Source organism: Emydura macquarii, unplaced genomic scaffold (assembly GCF_026122565.2).
Source record: "Emydura macquarii macquarii isolate MOO-44397 ecotype Brisbane River unplaced genomic scaffold, CSIRO-AGI_Emac_v2 contig_3451, whole genome shotgun sequence".
NCBI classification, from domain to species: domain Eukaryota; kingdom Metazoa; phylum Chordata; order Testudines; family Chelidae; genus Emydura; species Emydura macquarii.
In genome coordinates this window covers 9,056,964-9,080,348 of record NW_027133588.1, presented here as the reverse complement: position 1 = coordinate 9,080,348, position 23,385 = coordinate 9,056,964, and the positions used below count along the sequence as shown (strand labels likewise).

Below are 23,385 nucleotides of genomic sequence, written 5' to 3'. Positions count from 1 at the left end.
AAAAAATCACTGCTAGTTACGTCCCTGTTTTATGATTTAAAACTTTGGAACTATTTCTTCCCAGTTTTAGGATTGGAGACGATAACCATTGCATTTCTCTGTGCTTTGGTTTTCTAGATATCAGTGAAATTCTATCCCGACTCTTATTTTTTAAACTATTTTTGTTGCTATAGCTGTTAGATAATTTATTTTGTGGGTGGTTTCTGACAATCTGTTGAATAAAGTCTCCTGCAAATCACTTGGAGTCCTGATGGTATTTTATTACTGATTTTCATGAGAATGATGGTGAAAGCTAAAAGTATAATTTTGTTTATATCATCATAACTTCTGTTCTTCACAACAGGTCTGAACATCCAAGACTTGAGCAACAGCTGTCAATACATTTAAAAGGATTTATCATTAACTAGTAACTAAACTGTGTGCACAGCAACTTATGAGATCCTGAATAGGATTTCTGAGGGCGGTAAGAAGTTTTCTCTTTGTAGAGAATGCATTCTAGCCATTTCCGCAAGAAAACCACTCGCGCATAGATGGACTCTGTTGTCAGGAAACACTTCAACAACCTTGGGGAGATCTAAAGACTATTCGATCATAAGTATGATATATACAGATATTAATACCCTCATCAAGTTCCATTCCCAGCCACAAAATGCCCACTATTTACAGGATTCCTCACTGACAATTTGGTTGCAATTAGCTTTGAGAAGGAGCATCTATCCACTTACTAGGAATTAGCTCCCAACTGTAGCACTGTGTGTCATCCAACTTTCACAAATGGGCTGAACAGGCCTATGGCAAGATGTAAAAGGCCTGTGTACTCTCTGTACAACTGCTGATGTCCGAATTCAATTTTCTGATGTCTTTAGCTTGACAGTAATTCACTGTGGTACCCTCAGTTGCCTGAGTACATTTAAAAGGGCAGACTGCCTATGATCAAACAGCAGTGAGATATGGAAACCATCATGTAGCATTTGGAACTCAAGGGAAAAGCTGAGACACAACAAACAATACCCTCAAATGTTGTTAATGCCAAAGAGAATTTGCTTCAGGAGACAGCCACCGCCCATCAGAAAAGGAGGAGCTGTAGGGGCAGTAATGTTTTCAGAGAGAGGGCTCTATCTGAATCTTTTCTACAGTGAGGGTTCACTAGAAGTTGCTGGAAAAAGTGTCTTCCATCTTCTGTGCTGTATGTCACCTAAATGGGGCAGCAACAAAACATGCACACTTTCCTTGAAGGAAGTTTCTGGTTATGCTTTGAGATGTTTTGCTCTTTGGAACACAGATACTTCACATCCATTAAATCAATGCAGTTCTCCCATTACTCTTTTTAGGTTATTAAATATGCCATTTATTGTACTGATGTTCAATTGTGCAGAAATCCCTATGCTGTATAAGACAGATTCAAAATAGAAATAATACATTTAATGTGTGCACTGTTTAAACTTCCAGTCTAGCTCCACTGTGGCTCAAAATCTAGAAAAGGCCTCTGGGCAGAAGAATGTCTGAACATGGGATAGTGCACAAGCAGATATGGCATGCTCATGGCATACAATTATTTCTTCCCCGTTGATCCTATGAGTTCTGTTTCTGCTCTGAAGGAATGTATTAACAATACTGACAGCTGGGCTAAGGTAGAGTTGCTTTCTTTTGAACCTCCGTACAGGTAATTTCTTCATGGCTTCAGTTTTTGTGGGCACTTGCTTGGACATTATTAACAATCTTAGTACCATTTCTGTCCATACCTTTTCCATAGAAAGCCCTATGTGATGGAAAATGGCATTTTATGTTTGACCATTAGACATTGGTTTTTGACAGAGAGGTGCTTGAACTGCAACTCCACATCTATCCCCTGACAGCAGATCTCAAACAATAGAGATATCCACATTACAAAGCCAGATCTAAACCTCCAAGAGGCCAATTTCTAATACTTGTTCAGCACCCCAACATCAGAAAGTGAACTGGAGATTCACTTGCTGGTGAGGTGGTCAAGACTCTACTTCCCACTCTTCCAGCAAACACTAAGTCTTTCAGACACCCTTTAACTACCCTAATACCACATAGCTTCTGGCTGCTCCCAAGGAGTGAGAGTGAAAGGCAAGCAGAGGGAGGAAGAATTCATCCACCATGGGTCTATACAGGCTGCTCTACCCTTGTGGGTTCCGTGCACCAGAACACAGGCTCCTCCATTCCCATTACTCCTTCTTAGGCTCAACCTCAGTGCCACTGCTTCTTGAGGCTTGAGCAAACTGTACACAGGAGCATGTCATGTCTGGTTAAAGGCAGATCCTTGTACCTCTTGGATCATGATGCAGTATTTGAAAGGGTCTCATGAGTTGTCATCTGACTGCTGACAGCCAGATGCCTGTTTCTGGAATGATGTGCAGGACCCAGAATTATTAGATTTGTTGTTCTGGGTACATTTTGACCCCTTCGGATTACATCACTTGACTTCGAAGGCTCCTGAGAGTTAAAGCAGGAGGAGGCTGGTATTTGCATGCTGCAAGAAAGCTGCCATGTAAGGCTTGTATGCAACTTCAGCTCCCTTTTCCTCTGTGGGGACAGGACCAGATGCACAGCACCTATTCATGTGTATGGAGTACTCTGTGTAATAAGACACAGATTTCAAATGGGCTTAAAATTACATTTAAACATCTTTTAAAATTAAATCTATTGTGGCTATTTAAAAAGACCAATCATTAGCATTTATATTGTGCTTCACAATTTCAAAGCATTTTCAGAATAAGAGCCCTTTAATCTCCATCTAAGCATCCTTTATCATCTGGGAGGATCTTGAAATCTCTGATACACTGAAACTATAGGCCCAACCAAGAAGCATTGCCCTAATAATTTGATGGATATGTACCAGCAGTCTGAAAACCTCTAGAGGTTATGTAAAAGTTCCCACAAAGGAGATTTAACTGATTGGGCTCCAGTTGGCAGCTTTTGAAATTCCTCTACCACTGGGAGCAATATTTTTCAATTAGAATGAAAAGAAACATTCAGATGTGGGGACAAGAGAAGAATTTATCTTAGTACAAGAACACCAAGGAGCTGGCCAGTGGCCAAATTTTGTTCTCTTCACCTGACACGTCAGAACTCAGAGGAGCAAACCAAAAACAACTTTTATTTTTAGCACTTGCTTTTGTCTTTTCATGTTTAGTGCTTTGGCTGTGACCTATCTGGCTTCCTGCAGTTGTTCAGAGTTTACAATGGCTCTACGATGAAGGGTCCAAAGAGAAGAACTCAAACTGGTTAATGCCAGAAGCAATGTCCACAGATTTCTGACATTCTCATGTTCTGAATGAGTATTAAAAAATACACTACTTTAATAGGATTAAATCAAATTCATTCAAATGCCAAAAAGGAGACTAAGGCACTTAGAAGCTGAGATATGATAGCACAGTTAGAGCAGCAAAACCCCACTAGCGTAGCTATAGTTATACGGTATAAAAGTGCTTATATCAGCATAACCTATTTTGATTAGGCACCTTCTACCAGTGTAATTGCATCTACACTGGGGTTTTACCAGAATAATTAGGTTGGCAAAAAATGTTATGTTAGTAAAATTTTTAAAGCGTTGACTGGACCTAAGCAGGGAGAATATCCCTTGAACTGGGGCTGAAGGTAGAGAGAAGTCCTTTGTAATTCTTTCAATCATTAATCTTGACGAGCCTCATCAACTGATTCTATGGCAAAAGTTGGGTTGTTATTATATCCGCCTAGTGGAATATGACTGAATATGTTTAACTGTGGTAAAGCAGTACAAGAACTTATACACACTTCTTTGTAATTAAACAAATTATTTCCATTGATCACTGAAACCAGTCATTAAACTTGCAAATTTCAAGTGTAATGGCAGCACTTTTTGCTATTTGATGAAGAACTTATCATCAAGGACATATTGATACCTTATGAAAAACCTATCAGTTAGAAAGAGTTCTGGGAATATAGCTTTTATTTATCAGATTGTCCCTGTCTATTTCTATTTGAAAAGATAGGAAAATTGCATTAAAAAAACTCTGTTTCATTAACTCTTGTTGCTTATTACTTACGTACAGTTAGAGATTTGTAATATTGTATTAGTTATTGTGGAGAGGACTGCATTGTCATAAAATGAGACCTGTGTATCTGGATTTGGGATAGTGGATAGCTCTAAATCTGCTTTCCACTTCCCTGATCCTGGGACCAAACAAGGCCCTGGTGTATCTTACCTCAGCCTAGGGGATGGTCTAAATTATGCTGGCTAGAACAGTCCTCTATTGACAACTTTGCTGGCCAGAGCAGTGTTCGCCAGCCGTGCCCCTTTCCACCTCTGGTAGACCCAGGAACTATCACCTACACCTTGGGGAAGGGAATAGGTGGCATAGAGCTGATTACGTTGGGTTTATGTAATGTGAGGGTTCCTCTGCAGGGGAATCCCCAGCTGCCCTGTGGTAGCAGCACAAAGGAGACAAGATCTGGATCTATGTCTCCGGCTGAGAGATAGTAGTAGCAGTGTAGTAGCAGAGGAGCAAAGCAACAAAAAATCTTATTTCCATGAAAGTGTCCTAGTAATAAAAAATCAGGGGGAGAAAATGACTGCAAATATATATCAGATCAGCTGAACAAAAAATAAACACACAAATAGTTTATAATGTGCTCCATGAGAAGACAATTAGTTTTTCAGGTGCACAACCAAACAACTTTCTCACTTTAAATAACTGTTATATAGATAAAAAATATAGGTGATAGAAATATAAACATATCATTTTGATGTAAAACTCACCTGACTCCAGCTTCCAGAAAACCACTCCACTTTACCCACACAGGGTCCATTGTCACAGGGGGTTGTTTCAGAGGGTCTGTTATTCCCACAGCCCTCCAGTGGCAAGCTGCTGACGTGGTTAGTCATACAAACCACTGACCGTGTTCGGACTCCAGCACCACATTCTGCAGAACACTGTACGATGGGAGACGAAATAGACATTTATTAGCCCCATCCTTTGAACCACAGTTACACAATAAAATGAAGAGGGGGAACAACCCTGGGAATGCTCATGATACTACTCAATGCTCATTATTATTTGTGTTATGTTGTGCCAAAAGGCCCTAACTCAGGTCAGGGCTCTATTGTGCTAGGCACTGTACAAACATAATAAAAGACCGCCCCTGCTTCGAAGAACTTACAATCTAAATGAACAAGAGAAATGACAGGGATGAGGTGGGGAGGGAAGGACGTAACTCATAAGCACAGTGATCAGGATGAAGTCATGGTAGTTCTTTGACGCACAGTGGAAGATGGTATGAGAAGAGGGAAGGGAAAATGGATGAATTCAACAACTTGCTTCTCAAAGGAACAATTCGAGACAGGCATGGCTCCATTTTGAACTTTGACACCTCGTTTCACATCGGGGTGCTCCAGTTGACATTTAGATACATCCTACTGCTGGCAAAGAGGATGGGGGCTGGAAGGCCTTCCCTAGACCCCTGGCACAGGCACTGAGGCAGGCTGCAGAGCTTGCCCTGAAGTCTGTTGCTCATGCTGCAGGATGTGACAGCTTGAGCCACCACAGCAGAGTGATAAAGAGGTACACAAAAGGGTCAGGCAAACCCTAACCCTAACCTAACATTATTAACCATCACTGATCATTAAACAAATCATTTCAGTGTAAAGCTATTGGTTGTAATTTTCCCAGAGAACTTGACTCTGTGGTACATTAACATTCACCTTTTTTTCCAATGTTACTTCTTAACTGTACACTTCCTCCACATAACCCAAAGCACATTTCCTATTCCTCTCCCCCCAGCTTCTAAATAGACATGACATCTGACATCTGTATACATTTTTGCATATCATGTTTGTTAAGAAAGATCAAAAAGCACCTTATTAACCATATTATAATGGTCACTCAATCTCACCCACTCATAGACAACGTTGCAAAACCTCCTCTTTTCACTTGCTAACAGTTGGGATTTTCAAAGGAGCCCAAGAAATTAAGGCACTCAACTCCCAATCAATTTCAACAGGAACGTGGGCACCTACCTCCTTTAGGTGCTTTGAATAGCACACCCTACAGCTTACTTCCTTTTTTAAAATTGCCTTTTGAGCTCCATATTCCATCCGGGGTTATGGCTAAAAGGAGATTTGATTTTAAAAAAAATTGTTTCTAGGTTTGATCTGACTCCTTTTATAATCAATTTTAATCCACTTTTCCCATTTAAAAGAACGGCTGGCCATGTTATTATTTTTCCCACAACACAAGCCTTCAGCAAAACCAATTGATATAGGAAGCCTGAAACCTAGCATGGATGAATGTCTCACTGAGGACTTTTGCTAGGATTAAATAGTTTTTGACTGGATTTACCAAAATTACAGGCAGTTGACAGATCCAGATCCAAATTTCACAAAAGGTCAGGGATGTTCAGATTTGAGATTTTCCTTTGGCCTTTAGTTACCTAATATAAATAGGTACCACCAAAGTTGAAGGAAAAATCTGCAATTATATTACAGTGTATTGTATTGTATCATAATGCATACATCCAGAATTAATTTTCACAATTCATGACTTAATTGCTAAACTTTATAAACTCTGAAACCTTAACATTACATTAAATAAGTTGTTTATTACTATATGTAGATTTGTTACAAATCTGAAGATGCTTGCAGTTATTCATTGCTCATATTGGGTTAGATTCCATTTAGCACACACCTTTAGCTATTCCCCCTGTACTCTGCTCAGTAAGCTTTCTCCACTAGGAATACTTTTACTAGTTCAACACCCTGGGCAGCTTCATACTGCTGCCATTAAAATAAATAAGTAAATAAATAAATAATTTTTTAAAAACCCTAACATGCCAGTGTTTAATTTGGCATTTTGCACATAACTGACTCTAGATTTCTTTGTCCATTTGTTTTCTTATTCCTCCCATTTTATTCTTAACTGCATTTGTTATTTTTTGTCTGGATTAATAAAAAGAAAGAAAAAACATGTGAAGCTTGCTGAAAGATGTATGCATAACTGAATTTAAACAGCTACAAGCAGTAATATATTACAGATGGAAAGAAAACCACAAGTAAGCATTTGTTACATGGTAGAAAACATGTTTGATTGGCATTTGCAATTTTATTTTTGATATATAATTTCGTTAGCTAGAAGAAGTTATGCATTGCTGCTAGAGTTTATAGACCGTTCCTTGTGACTGAATGGATGGCTCTGTACCGGTTAGTGTTTCCTTACTGCATTTTTTAAAGAGATGACTCGAGGTACTGGTAATGGGACAGAGATCTGGTCTCTCCTAGTTTGAATTTCACTCCAGTCAGTGGGGACAGAAAGTCTTCACCATCTGATTTACAGCATTCGTGATCTTTGGGGCCAGTGATTTATTGAGCTGGTGATCTCTGTCTAGTTCCAGCTGTCCCCAATACAAAAAACAATCACAATTGGCACTAGCTGGCTTCCCTGTTGGTCTTCTCAAGAGTGGCCAAGGATTGAATGGGCAATGGAAAACAAACTACCCTTTCCCCATCTAGACTAATGCATATCACTAGGGTAATGTGGGAAACACGTACTGCTTTTGTATCTGCACCATGGGTTAACAATAGTAATTCAGTTTCCACGGCCATCCAGCCAGTACCTTTCACAAAGCACTTAAGCAAATGCCTGATTTAAGCACACAAGTACTCCAATGGAAATGCTTTGCTAAACGGGGACCTTGAAGAAAGTACAGTAAGTTAAGTGTCACAGATAATACTAATTGAATACTACTATTGTTAATACTAATTACTAACTGAAATATAATTTTGGAGTGATTTAAAATTCAGGATTTAAACACACACTTAAGTATTTTTCTGAATTAAGACTGAAGTGTCCAAAATTTTCTCCTGAATCTGAAAAATAAAAATAATTCAGTTTCTCCTAAATGATGCCTGCAAGTAACAGATAAAATCTCCGTTCATTTGCAGGACAACCTAAAACCAGATCCCACCTACTAAACTGACTGATTGAAATAGTCATGTGGGTATCCACAGCTCTCACACTCATCTCCTTAGTATGCCTCTCTGTTCCAGCTGTTCTAGTATTATGAATTGGCAGTGTATTGACATGCACAAGAATCATGCTTTGCAAACAAATCTGATAGCTAATTTTTGGATGCAACATATACTGGCACTTTAAGGATTAAAATATATGCTGGTCCCTTATTTAACACTATGATTTATCTAGCTCTCAATGTGTGTTTAACTGAGCCCCATATATAATTGTATTTCAAACCAACTAAACAGGAATGTGCAGTGTTGTTGTAGCCATGTCCCAGGATATTAGTGAGACAAGATGGGTGAGGTAATATCTTTTATTGGACCAACTTCTGTTGGTGAGAGAGACAAGTTTCTTTAGTGTAAACTCAAAAGCTTGTCTCTCTCACCAGCAGAAGTTGGTCCAATAAAAGATATTATTTCACCCACCTCGTTTCTCTAAGTAGGAATATGTCTTGTGTCCTCTCATCTTATTAAACCTTAGGAAGGTATACTTAATTATGCAGGGGAGGGGTTGGGGCAGGGTTATTTTGCAAATAACTTCCTCATTTCTAGATCATTTCCATTTGACAATCTAATTTACTTTTCTGCTTCTCAAATTAAACAGAGCTGGGAACAAGCTCAATCTATGAAATCCAGAAATTCTCCATAGTCGTACATTTTAAATGACTATGTATCAGCTGGACTAACATCTCAGATAACAAAGGAAATACCAAATGGGAAGGTATGGAACTATCCCACTCTGTGATGTGAGATTTTACGATAGATTAGCTGTCCACAAAGGATCTGAGCAGCAAACTTAAAACCTGAATGTTTCTTGTTTTAGTATTTGGTTTTTTCTTGCTGTTTTTCTCTTAAGTAAAAACCTCCTATGTGAAAGCCAGATTTCCAACAGCCCAAAGGTAAAGCCCTGCAGTGGGACTGGGATCCATACTCATGGCAGCAGGGTTACAAAACAGTCCCACACTGGACTCTACCCAAAGGTACAGAGAAGGAGTATTTGGATAAAGCTATGCTTTCCCTTCTGGCTTTTACAGATTACACACCAAGAGCTATGCCCCTGCTCCCAATATTAGGGAGTATTTTTTATGTCAAGTGATTGCTTAACCTTTCTCATGTCCTGATACGACAGAATGAGGGGAGTAGCTGACACAGGACTTCTCCAAGGAATGTTAATGAAGATTTTCCTCCACAAGGTTGCTCTACTGGAAGGCTGGGGCTACTACATGTTAAGTTTCCTAAACCCAGGGAAAAGTGTGTGAGACGTTCTGTAATACGGTGATGGCTAGAAATACACTAGTGGTGTAAGAGCAATAATAGGATACCAATAGGAATTAGGCGATCAGTGACTGACCCACGTCACAACACAATATATTGCAGAAGCAATCATTAGTGATGTGACACAGAAAAATTTGATCTATCCCCCTCCCCCGCAACGAGTCTGAACCCCAGTGAGAGTTGGATCCCTGGAGATGTATGTAAATCCTAAGGGGGCAAATATTTTTAGTGTTGCTTGTGAAATCTGGAGCACTATTGTACTTAACTTCAGCTTTTTGTGATGAAACGTGAGCCTGTTTTACAGAAATTCTAATCTCTATGTATAGTTTCTAGTAATAAAATGTCTGGTTTTATATTAACATCTGCAAATACAATAGCATTTTGTATTGACCAATGAGCACCTGATTGCTTTTAAACAAACCAATTTGTTTTTGGCACTTATTTGATTTTCAGGAAATCTGAAGCAGCTGCATCATACCAAAGGGAAATAAACTGGAGGAGGAAAAAAAGACTTCCTGAGGCATTGGCCACCCTTCTATCAACATGTCCTTCAAAACTAGACTGGTTTTGTGTTTCACTGCAAGCTATACACTGAGTTATGGCTTTGCACTGAAACAATGCAAAATGGGTGCTCTTAAAGGGTTTTAACATAGAATGAGGGGAAACTTGACTCTGATTGAGTTTTACTTGAAACTGGGAAGAAAAAACCCCAAACCATTTGCATGACCTCTTGTGAGGTGGAACCTCTGCAATTTCCAGGGCTCTCCACAGGCCTATCTCATCCATTACTCCACCAGCACCAGGGGGATTCTATCTTATAGGTCTACTGTTAGAAACAATCATTGTTAAGCATAGTAGACCATGTGATACAAGGTTAACTAGGGTTTCCATTGCTCCTGGCAACCTAGCTAATCTAGTGTACCAATCCAGTTACCCATACAAACAATCCCTGAACAATTTGTTGCCCTAGGCAACCACCTGTTCTACCTCCTTTGTAGGTAGGATAATTTGGCTGTCTTCAATATTAGAACTGGAGGCATTTCAGGATAATTTAACAATTTGGAAGGTTATAATATATGTTGATTTCTAAAAACCACTGCAATTCCTAGGGTGAATTTCTCAAGTGATGGAGAATGCATTCTCAAAATATACAACAATAAACAAAAGGAAATGGTTTCACTGAATTATAAGTTGGTTAGCCCATTGAAGAAGAGATTTGTGCTAGTTTACAGAGCAGTGAACAGGCCTAGTTTTATGGAGGAACTCCAACCAGCCATCTCAAGGCTGTTTGTTCAAGACCAGTAAGAAGTCAGCATTAACAGCAATAATCCTGCGAAGGGTATAAATCATCTGAAATTGACATAGAATTTTAAAAGCAGCAGATAGAGCTAAAACTGTATATAAAACAATATAAAAACAGAAAGCTCAATGGGTAACATTTTCAAAATCATCTAAGTCCAATTGGAATTTAGGCTCCGAAGTGACTTAGTTGCTTTTGAAAACGAGACTTAAGTATTTTTGAAAATTTTAACCATTATCTTTTCCTTATTAGAGAGGCAGGGTGGGTGAAGTGGCCAGTTAACCCCTCTCCAGTCATGTGGGGGTGAGGAAATAGCGTGTTTGTTAGTGGGTTATTGATTGTTGTAATAAGCCATAAATCCAGTGTGACAAGGTAATATCTTTTAGTAGACCAACTTCTGAATGTAAGTTATTAATTTAAGCTCCCAGCCTCATCTGTTGAAGATACTATGCACGTTTTGAGGATAAGGACAGAGTGATTGCTTTGTGAAAAAAGTGTTCACCGACAGTGATATGGTGTTTTTTGTCTTTTATCATTTTCTGTGTGAGTTCATTCCAGAGTGTAATGATTATCTCGTTTCACCTACACAGTTGTTATTTGGGCATTTAGTGCCCTAGATGAGATACACCACATGTAGTGATAGGCATGTGTAGGACCCAGGGATCTTGAAAGGTGTGTTGTGGGGGGTATCGATCATCATAGCAATGAAAGTTAGAAGAGGGGATTCAGGAAAGATTTATTTCAGGATGTGGTCCCCACTGAGTATGGGTTAAAATTGTTTAACCATGCTCAATATAGGTTCCCGTGTGAAGTGGCTGGTGAAAATTAGGGTATGCAGTTGGAGGGGGTTTTATTTATGTTTTGAAGCAGATTCTCTAGGTGGGGTATTTGGGTGGCCCATTCCATGATGCAATTTACTTCTCTGGTGGAATGTCCTTGTTTGGTGAAGGTGTTTTTAAGCCTTTTAAGGTGTATATCCCAGACTTTCTCCTCAGAGCATATTCCATGGTATCTGAGTTCCTGGCTTTATATAACAGATTTCTTGGTGTATCTGGAGTGGTTACTGGATCTGTGAAGGTAGATGTGGTGATCCGTGGGTTTCTTGTATACAGTTGTATGCAGGTTTCCACTGTTGAAGCTGATTGTGGTGTCAGGGAAGTTGATGCTAGTGTTGGAGCATTCTAGAGAGAATTTAATAGATGGGTGATAGTTGTTGAAGTTGTGGTGGAAATCTATGATGGAGTTTTGGTTGCCCCTCCAGAGGATAAAATATCATTGAGGTAGCTCAGGTACATCATTTGTTTCTTGGTGCATTTGTTCAGAAATTCTCCCTCAAGGTGGCCCATGAAGAGGTTGGCACACCCTACTATCCATGGCTTTTCCTATGGTTTGAAAAAAGTGTTTGTTGAATGTAAAATATTTATGCGTGACTGTAGGAAGGTGCAGTGGCCTTCCTCCGAGTTGGGGCCCGAAGAAGGGCCACAACCGCGGGGCCGGACAGTAAAAGGGCCGGCAGCCCAGTCTGCCCGGCAACCAGGAGGCCAGCTCGCGATAAGTCCTGCCGGCCGACCAATCCAGCAACAGAGGGGCGGAGCCTCAGCCAGGGCTGAGCGTATATAAAGCAGGCCCCACAGCTCAGAGAAGAACAAGCTGCCGCTGGAGGCAGACGTGCCATCCCGCCGGCTGCAGCAAAGGCCTGAACCGGGCCGGGCCGCTGGCCCAAGCGAGCGTCTCCCGGAGCAGATGCTCCGGGAACAGCTCAAGCGACCAACCCCTAATAGTTGGATAGGGCCTCCGGGCCCCCTAGACTGGCCTAGGCCTACAGGCCCCAAGGACTGGGCCAGGCCCCTGGGCCCCAGTGACTGGACCGAGTCTTCTGAGCCTGAGAGCTGGGAGATACTCCCCCTTGAGGCCGGACCCAACCTGGAGGAGCTGCTGGACGTCGAACTCCCAGAGACGGGACAAGACCTGGAGGAGCTGCCTGAGGTCGAGCCATCCCCCGAGTCCTGGGACCTGGAGGAGCTGCCCCTCGCAGAAGAGCTCCGCACCTTGCCACCGGTGGACAAGGAGGAACTGGCAGGCCTACCCTGGGCTGTGTACCCCAGTGACCCCGAGGACCCGGCTGACACAGGTACCTGGGGATACAGGGAGGAAGTGGCCCAGGGACAGCCATAGCCGTGGCTGAGACAGGGGCAAGCCCCCATCGGCGTGTTGCGGTGGGAGCCCCACCGACTCAGTGGCAACACCTTTGCCACTGCTAGGGCCCTGGGCTGGGACGCAGTGGAGTCGGGTGGGCCTGCGTCCCCCTCCTCTCCTCCCTTGTCCTTGCCACCCAGGGAGTGATTGTCGTTCCCCTGCTCTACTGACCCGAGGACATTGCTTGCTCGCCTGCCCTGCCCAGGGCCGGGGCGATAGACTGTTTGCCTGCCCGCCCTGCCTCAGGGCCGGGGCACCAGACTCATATCCGAAGCTAACGTTCCCCTTGTGGGAAGGTGCAGTGGCCTTCCTCCGAGCCAGGGCCCGAAGAAGGGCCACAACCGTGGGGCCGGACCGGACCCCGTGCTACAGTGACGATGAAATGGATGAGTTTGGCAATGTGTTTGGGGTGGATATTTGAATGTTGTCCATAGTATTGTAGATATTTGAGGCAGGCAGCGATGCTGTCATTTGGAGGGATTTTTCCCCCTTTTCTCCCCATGACGGGAGAGGTGTTAACTGGACACTTCACCTTGAGTGGTCCCTTGAAATGTGTGTTAACTACTTATGTTAAACAATCTGATCCATTCTTGTATTTAGCAGTGGCACTCTGAAAACATTTCCCAGATGTGAAGAACAGCTCTGTGTAAACTTGAAAGCTTGTCTCTCTCATCAACAGAAATTGGTCCAATAAAAGATGTTACCTCACTCACCTTGTGTTCCTAATATCCTCGGACCAACATGGCTACAACAACACTGCAAACATCTCCTTATTTCATTTCTGCCACTCAGGCTTGAGGATATGTCATTGCACTTTCTCAACCCGGTTTTTCACTTATGGTGACATATTGTTTATTTATGGCATTTAACTTTTGTAACTGAAAGTATGATCTTTTGATAATAAGGTACAGGGCTGGGATTCAAGTGCCCTGAATTCTTTTTTCAGCTTTGTGACCCTGTGCATGAAACTTATCTCCTGAATTTCAGTTGTGCTAAGCACCTGCAAAGCCATGGAAGTCAGATGCTCAGTACTTCTGAAGCCTTAAGGTTGTCTGTGGAAGTATTGCCCCACACAGTGCACAGTTAATCTGTGGAACTCATTGCCATAGGATGTTGTGAAGGTCAAAAGTATAACTGGGTTAAAAAAAATTAGATAAATTAATGGAGGATAGGTCCATCAATGGCTATTAGCCAACACGGTCAGGGATGTAACCTATGCTCCAGGTGTCCCTAAATCTCTGACTGCCAGAAGCTGGAACTGGATAATGGGAGATGGATCATTCGGTAACTGTCCTGTTCTGTTCATTCCCTCTGAAGTATCTGGTACTGGCCATTGCCAGAAACAGGATAATGGGCTAGACAGACCATTGGTCTGAACCAGTATGGTTGTTCTTATGTGCCTCAATTTTGTCTTCTGATAAATGGGGATTACATCATTCGTGTATGTGAAGCACTGTACTGGGACATGCAATGTAAGTATTATTATTTCATTTTAGTGTAGTGTAGTTGAGATTCAAAGCTAGTCTTGTTTTGTTGTTCCCTAATGTGCAATGTTGTTTTCTTCCCAGCTTTTATTTTGGCTTCAGAATATCATTAACATTTTAAAAGCTCTCGCTTGTAAATATGTACTAAATATAAAATGAGAAACAAATGAACAAACAAAAATATGGTAATGAGGAACAACAATAGAGCACTCCAGTCAGTTGGAAGAGAACACGGGTGATTTTCCCACTGCAGTAAAGTAGGAGAGTGCACGTTCCCTGCTTCTCAGTTTCCGGTAAACAGAACTATAGATCAGAGTCATATGGAACATTAGCAACAACATTTGCAGGCCACATGGATCTCATCTAATTTCTGTCAGCCTAGGTTTTTTGATGCATTCGGTAAGGGTCACCAACCTTACCCACTGGCCTGGGTTGATTTATGGATTTGAATCTAAATGTGGTGCAACTTTGCAGTTTTAACATGGTATTATTTTGAGCTGTCAGGTTGCAAGAGAGACTTGGGAGGTGGGAACCTATGCAAATTTGTTTGCTCAAAATCATGTAAATAAATTCACCAAGTTTTACTCAGCTTTCCTGTAAGTGAAAAAATTCATAGATAATGTAAAGGCTCAGCCTTTGAAATTTGGATAGTTAATTAGCCTGTCCATTTTTTTCCATATAAAAAAAGAAACAATGAATGTAGTATGACAAACAGAAATGGACGGGAGTTCTTGTTAAATGCTCTGGGCCCAATCCTGCTCTAGATGACTTCAGTGAGAATAATATTTGGTCTTTAACCTACTACTGCACTCCCTATTTCGTACTGAAATACATGCAAATTTCTCTCCATGTGTTTCAGTTGGAGCTTGGTGGATATTAGAGTCAGCTATTTGATATCTAACTCTAAATTCTTTAAGTATTTACTGGGTCACGTCCCTCTCTAGCCATGGGGTTGGTTGTTGTTTTTGTTTGTTCCGAGGATGAGTGGGGAAGGTCTGGCTATCAGATACATAAGAAGTATTATCTTAATCATTCCTGACAGTATTTGTCTAACCTGTTCCTGAAAACCTCCAGTGACAGAGATTCCACAGTCCAGTGCTTAACTACCCTTACATTTAGGAAGTTTTTCCTGACCTAAATCCCCATGCTGCAATTTAAGTCCATTACATATTGTCTTGTCCTCAGTGGTTATGGAGAAAAATGTATCATCCTTCTCTTTATAACAACCTTTTACATACTTGAAGACTGTTATGTCCCCCCTCCAGTCTTCTCTTCCTCAGACTAAATTCAGACTAAACAAACCCAATTTTTTCAGTCTTTCTTCTTGTTTTCTAGACCTTTAATCCTTTTTGTTGCTCTCCTTTGGACTTTCTCCAATTTGTCCGCATCTTTCCCAAGATGTGGTGCCCAGAACTAGCCTTATTGGTGCTGAGTACAGTAGAAGAATCACTTCTCATTTCTTGCTTACAACAGTCCTGCTAATCCATCCCAGAATGATGTTCACTTCTTTTGCAACAGAATTACATTGCCGATTCATATTTAGGTCATTATCCACTATAAACCTCAGATCTTTTTTTGCAGCACTCTTTCATCGGCAGTCATTTCCCATTTTGCTTTGGTGTAGTTGATTATTTCTTCGTAAGGGTAGTACTTTGAATTTGTCCTTATTGAATTCCATCCTATTTATTTCAGATCATTTCTCCAGTTTGTCAAGATCATTTTGAATTAAGCACTTGCAGCCCCTCCCAGCTTGGTATCATCCACAAAATTTGTAAGTGTACTCTCTATGCCATTATCCAAGCTATCGAACAGCACCAGATCCAGGACAGATCCCTGTGGGACCTCACTCGATATGCCCTTCCAGTTTGATTGTGAACCATTGATAACGACTCTCCAAGTAGAATTTTCTAACCAGTTGTGTACCCACATTATAGGAAGCTTGTCTCGGCTATATTTCCTTAGTTTGCCAGGCTCTTTCCCTCTTTGCAATCTGCTTCCTGCTCCATCCCTGGTTGGACAGCCAAACCCCTATTTCCAAAGACTTTGGTTACTCTCTCTCTAGTTCCTTGTAAATTTAATTTCTGCTTCACTCTGGTATTGGACCCCTCCCACTGTAGCAGACAATAATGACTGAGCTGTATCAAGCACCAGTGCATACAGGAATTGAATGCAGAGATGTCAATGCCCAGCATATAGACAGGTGGAATCTGCAACACTTATTTAAAGGAAGAAGTTGTGTAGTGGAAAAGCAAACCATGTAACTGCGAAGGAGTGAAGTGAGATAGTCAAGTGTCTTATGGACGAAAGATAGATACAGTACAAATTTGAAAGAGGATGGCCCCCCAAAAGTGATGTATAGTCTGAGACATTTGATTGTACTATTATTTGTATATGTAATGATTACATATTATATTGTAAAAATTATAATTATGACATTAGTGTGTAAATTTTGAACTTTTGTATTTCAAAAAGGTACTTTTTGCCCTCAACCTGGAGTCATCATATTTTGTAACTACAGACACTGGAAATGAAAACAAAGGGAACTAGACTCAGTTTGTACTGATATAAAACACCCAGATATTTATTCAAATACCTTTTTTACCCCCAGATTAATTTTCTTTGTTCATTATTGATTATTTATTAGTCATCAAATTCCTTGTGGAGGTAGGCCTGCGATGAATTGGGGACTAATTTTCACTCTGTCCCTCACAATTAAGAACATTCCTGTCACAATTTGCACAACTCCATCTCATGGATACCAAACAGGTTCTGGGATTTAACATCCCAATAAAACTTTGAACTGGTGAGACATAGTTTTTGATGTTACTGCATAATTTTTCCTGATACTTCAGGGAGTAACAGAATCTAGAATAAAAACATATTCCCCATGTAGCATAAAGTGACATAGATCCAGACATAAAGCCCTTAATATATACAGCCACACCATGACAAACTGAGAAGAACACTCCACCCCAGAACACTATACTGGCATTGCCTGACAGATTTAGGACCTGAAGAAAAGCTCTGTGTAGCTTGAAAACTTGTCTCTTTCATTAACCGAAGTGGTCCTCACCCACCTAGTCAGATCTATGACAAGCATCTGGAGATACAAGTCATAACATCTATTCATATGGTGAATCTAAGTAACTGTAAAACTTGTTCAGAAAAATAAGGACCAAATCTTCACCTACTGCTGTAAAACACATTTGAACTGAACCATTTTAATATTCCAAAGTTCCGAAACTGTAAAAGTTCTTTCACTTAAGATTTCCAGCCACAAGGGCCACAATACAATGAGAAAGACTGTTCTGTGGTATTTCCAGCTGGGAGTGGAAGTAGACATGTAATAAATCTCACAAAGAAGGTCTGTTCTTGTGAGATTTCTATCACAGTTTTGCAGACTCAGGAGATTTGAATAAGCTTTATTTTAGCATCTGAACTTTTGGCTGCTTATCTGAACTATTTGTGGGTCACCCATCACTGATCCACACTTATTACTGAATTGTGGCTTGGCTTAAAATATTTTTTTAAGAGTTGCTTTAGGAAATTAGAGTTACAGATACAAAGCCTGTACATCTGGGAATGCCTATGTCCATATAATTTAAGACTGTCCACCTAAATGTCCTTAAACAGAAACATGCCCAGTACAAAGGGAAGAGAGGCTGCAGAATCACTAAAGTAGCATTTGACATGCAAAAATCAAATCAGTGGCCAAAAGGCCAGATTTGCAAAGCACCCAGAGTTACCCCTGATTTCAACAGGAATTGCTACTGTTCAGCACCTCTGAATATCTTATGCAGGTGGCTAAGGATCCAAGTGTGAACATTTTGGCCTTTTTTATTTCTGATTCATGTAGAGAAGAATCCTGTTCCTTTTATTCTTTTCACAAACCAAACAAAATGCATTGCTGGCAGAGCTGCTGCTAACTTATGCCAGAAACAGTAGCAAACATATGGAAATCATTAATTTGTTCACTCACTTCCATAAGCTGAAAAGGTAACAAGCCCATTATTTATTATCCAACTTTAAAACAGTCACAGTAGAAAAAAATTAATTTTTCCACATAGGATATTTCATCTCTAGGCTCTCATTTAACATACATAAATAAATACAGTAAAATTTCAAAACACAATTCTAGATTCAAAAGCTTCCTCCCAGCATGCAAACTGTTTTTATTTATTTAATTTTTTTAAATAAACAGTCTCGGCTATTAAAAAAAAGTCACAGATTTAATCCTGCAGAAATGAAAGTGTCAGGCTTGGAGAAGAAAAAATAGGGGGTTAGATCCGCAGCTGCTATAGATGCACTTCACTGAAATTAATGCAGCTAGAGCAAGTTAAAGCAGCTGAGGATCTGGCCCAGCATGTTCTCAAAGGACTATTTAAGCTTTTCCATCTCTGAGGATAAAATGTTTTTTTTCCTTTCCCCCACATAAAATATCACTTTAACAACAGCACTATGCCCTAGAAAAATAAACATCAAAAGACACTTCTGTACGTTAACATTATCCTGAGTGACTAGCAACTTCCTCTAAAAGTTTAAATATTCTAAGATGCAATGAGACATTCTCCTAAAAAAATCTGCCTTAAAAGTTAATTGCATTGGGTCCCTTTTATTCCATGACACACAGTTCATTAGTCCATGGAGGGACTGGTAAATAATATTGCTTTCAGATGATGACTTCTATAATATTCCATTGCAGCAGTAAGATTCTCTCTCAACAAATCGATTTGAAAAGGAGGGCGTGGCCTAGAGTTTTATCATTCAGATCCTAGTAAGATTCTGATCATTCTTTTCCAATTATGCTTTGAAGAAGTGACCCAGAAGCCACTTTTAATTGTGCACCTCTTCCTACTCTTTGCTAAATAATCTCTAAAATTTAAGGAGTCCTGAGTTCTGAAGAGCTGGAAAACCTCTATGTCAACAAACTGAGTCATGGAGAATCATAAAATAATCCCAGCATGGCATTAACATTTCTAGCATGACAGACTAGACATTGCAATGTTTGCATTCCTGTAACTGCACTGCCAGAACACATCACCACAAATAAAATATCACCATGCAATGACAAGACCTTGCACTGAGATAATCTTGGGACTCCCCCTTTGAAACAATATATTGGTTATTAGTCAAGATGATCAGCGATGCAAACGCATGCTCCAGGTGTCCCTAGGCCTCTGACTGCCAGATGCTGGAACTGGATGACAGGGGATCATACAATCATTGCCCTGTTCTATTCATAACCCCTGAAACATCTAGCATGGTCTGCTGTTGGAAGACAGATACTGGGCTAAATAGACCATTGGTCTGACCCAATATGGCCACTCTTATGTTCCTCTCCTTTCTTCTTCCTCTCCATACTGGACAGAGGGAAGATAAGTATTCCTTTTACATTTCTCTTTCCCTGGCTGTTGTGTTTCTCTTCTCCTTCTCCAGTGGCAGAGAAAGATGACAAGATCCTGATGGCTCCAGTAAGTTCACTCAGTCTGCCCCCATGCTGCTTCAGGCAAATCAGGCTGGTGAGCACAGTGTTACCTCTGAACCAGAACTGTTGGACCCCAAAGTGGATTAAGCATCACTGATCTCTATGACACTCTATATATTCATCTAGGATCAGATCATACAGGTACTTCCACTGAATGTGACTATCTGTCTGTGCCTATCCTGTCAGTCTTTTAATGAAATAATATGTATATTGCAAACCACAAATTCTCTGGACTAGATCATCGGATGGTGTAAATCATCATATCTCTATTGACATCAGTCTATCCCTGCCTACGTATCATTGGAACAAAACATATATCCAGATTCCTTAGGATGTGGAAACTTTGAGAGAACCTTTCTGGAGCTCAAAGGAGAAATGTCTATGTCTTTGTAGGGGCTAGGTAATCTTTTTATGGAATGGGCTCAACACCACACCTGAAACCTCCCTACCCAGAACCACCTTTGGGCAGTATCTGGATCCAAACTTAGGGACTCAGGCTTATCTGCAGCAGAACAATAAATCACAACACACCCAGTCTTCAGGAAAGTCTAGATTCAGATCAGATTCCAAATCCAGACTTTGGGACTTCAGCTCACCCTCTTGTCCTTTTTATGACTTCTTGAACCTAAAACAAGCTCAGGAACCAGATGTATATCTTTTCTTTATCTGCACATGGCTGTGTTACAGATTAAAGTAATTCAGTATAAGCACATGTATCATGATTGCCCCTTTTATGATTGATATTTTATATTAAGTTGCACTTAGGCCAAATTACTCAATTCTCATGTGTCAAAAGGATGAATAGACAGTCACAAGAAAACTGTGGAAAATCTTACCCTGTCACTCCACTCTGTGAGGAACCAGCTCTTAGCACAGGGCCCCATGTCACAGTTTTCAATGTCATTTGGCCGTAGCTTCATATTACACTCCTCATCATCAACAACATCTCCAAGATTGCTGACACACTTTACGTCTCGAGTCCTCTGGCCCACTCCACACGGCACCGAACACTGTAATGAAACAGACTTCACATCAGCACTAAGATCGAGACCTAGTAACTACAAACAAAGTCTAGCTAGAGATCATCTGTCCATTTACCTCTAATACCACATGTGAAAAAATCTACGAGCTGAAGAAATACTCTAGGTTGCTAAGATATTTCAGTAAGAAATAAGAAGATTTTTCAGTAGTTATATAGATGTGGTTTCATTCCAGTGCATCGTATAGATGAGTCTGGAAAGATAAAATTTAAAAAATACAGGGCCAAATCTTGACATGACCATAAAGGACCTTGCCACATTGGGACTGGTGTGTTTCTGCTGCATTGGGAAGGTTGGCTACAATGCATAGAAAGTACCCCTCTGAGCTCCAGAAAGCTTGTCTCAAGGTTTCCACATACCCTGCATGCTTTTGTGCTGCGCTCATGGGCCGGAGATAAAGCAAAGAGTAACACAAGGGAGCACAGCTGCCCCTCCTGATCCTCAACTGAAAGTGGGGAGAGGGCACCCTTTCCCCGCTCTTCTCTTTGGCCTCTCTGTATGGAGTGCCGTCCCATACAGCAGCCAGCAGCGTTTGTGCCTGGTGATGTATATGGCTCAGATCATCGGGCAGGAGGGCAAGGAGAGGCAAACAAGGAGTCCTGCCTAAGGAGCTCCACTGCCTCTTGTACATATGTGCCCCAAAACTAAACTATCTAAGCAAATGGGAAAGCCATGAAACTATCTAGCAGCAAGAGCATCTCTCTCTTTACAGTAGGTCCTTTTCTCCAGATCCCAAAGGATTTTTTTTTTTCCAGGAATAAATCGATCACAGACTTTTATTTTGGTTGTCTTTTCATAACACCAGCTAAAATTACTAAAACAGTATTTGATTTATTATATTTCTTAACTTTGCTTCATAGTACATATTTTAAAAAAACACCCATCCAAGCCTCTACGTGCCCTTGCATTGAAATATTATTTAAAATACAACTGAATAAAAATAAAAACAAAAAAACCTTGACCTGGTACTGCTTCTTACCACCAACACAGACAATAATTAACCCTACATGAAATCAAACGCTGGATAATAATATATGCCCCTTAACTATAAGACAACGCCTTTATCAAGGCTTCCCTCTCTAAAAACACGGATAAATATATTGATCTTGCAAAGCCCCTGAATGATGTTTTAATTTACTAAGTGTATGTCTATCCTGTAATCAGAGATGTAGCTGCAATTGAGTTAGGCATACCCACACAAGTTTTAAACTAGCCAACATGACTAAAAATAGCAGCGATGATGCAAAACCATAGACCCCAATGCAGGCTGTACAAACTCACCCGGAACTGTGAGCATGTACTTACATTGCTAGCTCACAGCCAGGTCCATGCCACCATGTCTTCACTACTATTTTTAGCCATACTAGCTAGGTTAAACGCTACTTGGGCAGGCCTGTAAAATAAGTGTCCTTTCTCTCTATTTTCTTTGTCCCTAAACAGCAAGTGTTAATTGGTCGTAAACAACTGGCTTGTTTAAATTGTCTAAGCTCACCTACTATCTATTTTGCCTATTTTGGAAGCTTCCCCACAATCCCATCTGCACTTTTTAATCAAATCCAAAAATTATCCAATCACATCTGATTAGAGATGTCTTGAGGAATGTTCCACTCCACTGTGACTCCCTGAGGTTTCATGCTCCCATTTACCGAAGTCCACTCTGTCTGAATTTGCCATTCACTGCAAATCTTCAGCTGGCACGTGCTGGTTGTTTCTGGCTTCTCCAGGTGATGGCATCTGTATTGCTGAACCGTCAGAGTACGGTTGGCATACACTTGTCGGCAGAGGACTTGTCGGTGCTGCATGCCAAGACCACATGTTTTGCTGCACTCAGACCATTCCCCTATATCCCAGCTAATGGAGAAAAGAAAAAGGAGAACATGATAATGATCCGATGTTAATAAAGATATTGCCATGTTGTAGATATTAATCTCATTTCAATTCGGATGATATGCATTTGGACAGAAAAGTCTTACAATATCATTTAAATCTGCATGCCTTTTATTGAATACTGAAATAAGTCATACTTATCTTTTATGTAGGGGACCACTGCATATTTACAAAGGGCCTACCTGTAGGGTAAGGTTTTATATTAATACCTAAGAGCTGCAGAATTGGTTCCATAGTCAGCATCTTCGAAACACATTGAAAACAGGGAATAATCTATTATATAACTGTTGTGTGTTTTGTTGGAACTGTCTAGCAATATATATTATTTTTGACTACTTTAACAGCACTTCCCAAAACACATAAAAGTAAAATGCCTGCCCCAAGGAGCTTACATAGTTCTGGACATGATACAGGGAGAGCAGTAAAACCAGACAGCTGGGAGGAGGATCACCTAAACTGGCATTAACTTACACATAAAAACAAAATGGTGTATGACGAACAATGAATAGATACATTTAATTTCAGTGACAATAAGATTCCTTTGTACACTGCATTCATCTCCATTAAGATTTTACATATTGATTTATTTTTATTAATATACATATTTTCATGTCCATGACATTTTTGGTACCATGCTCAGGGACATGTGTGCACTGCTAGCACAAAAGCCATTTAGGCTGTTAACTTCAGCCTGATTGCGGAGA

The 23,385-nt window shown here is 40.5% G+C and overlaps 1 protein-coding gene across 3 annotated transcripts in view; it reads right to left on the bottom strand.

Moving 5' to 3' along the window:
- The window catches only part of THSD4 (thrombospondin type 1 domain containing 4), a 597,500-nt gene that overhangs the window by 29,625 nt on the left and 544,490 nt on the right, over positions 1 to 23,385 (bottom strand). For all 3 annotated transcript variants that reach the window (XM_067534792.1, XM_067534793.1, XM_067534794.1), the window contains 3 exons: positions 22,441 to 22,645; positions 20,591 to 20,764; positions 4,766 to 4,939 (listed from right to left, as the gene is read on the bottom strand). In XM_067534792.1, the coding sequence (XP_067390893.1) occupies positions 4,766 to 4,939; positions 20,591 to 20,764; positions 22,441 to 22,645 (553 nt within the window). The remainder of the gene's footprint in view (positions 1 to 4,765; positions 4,940 to 20,590; positions 20,765 to 22,440; positions 22,646 to 23,385) is intronic.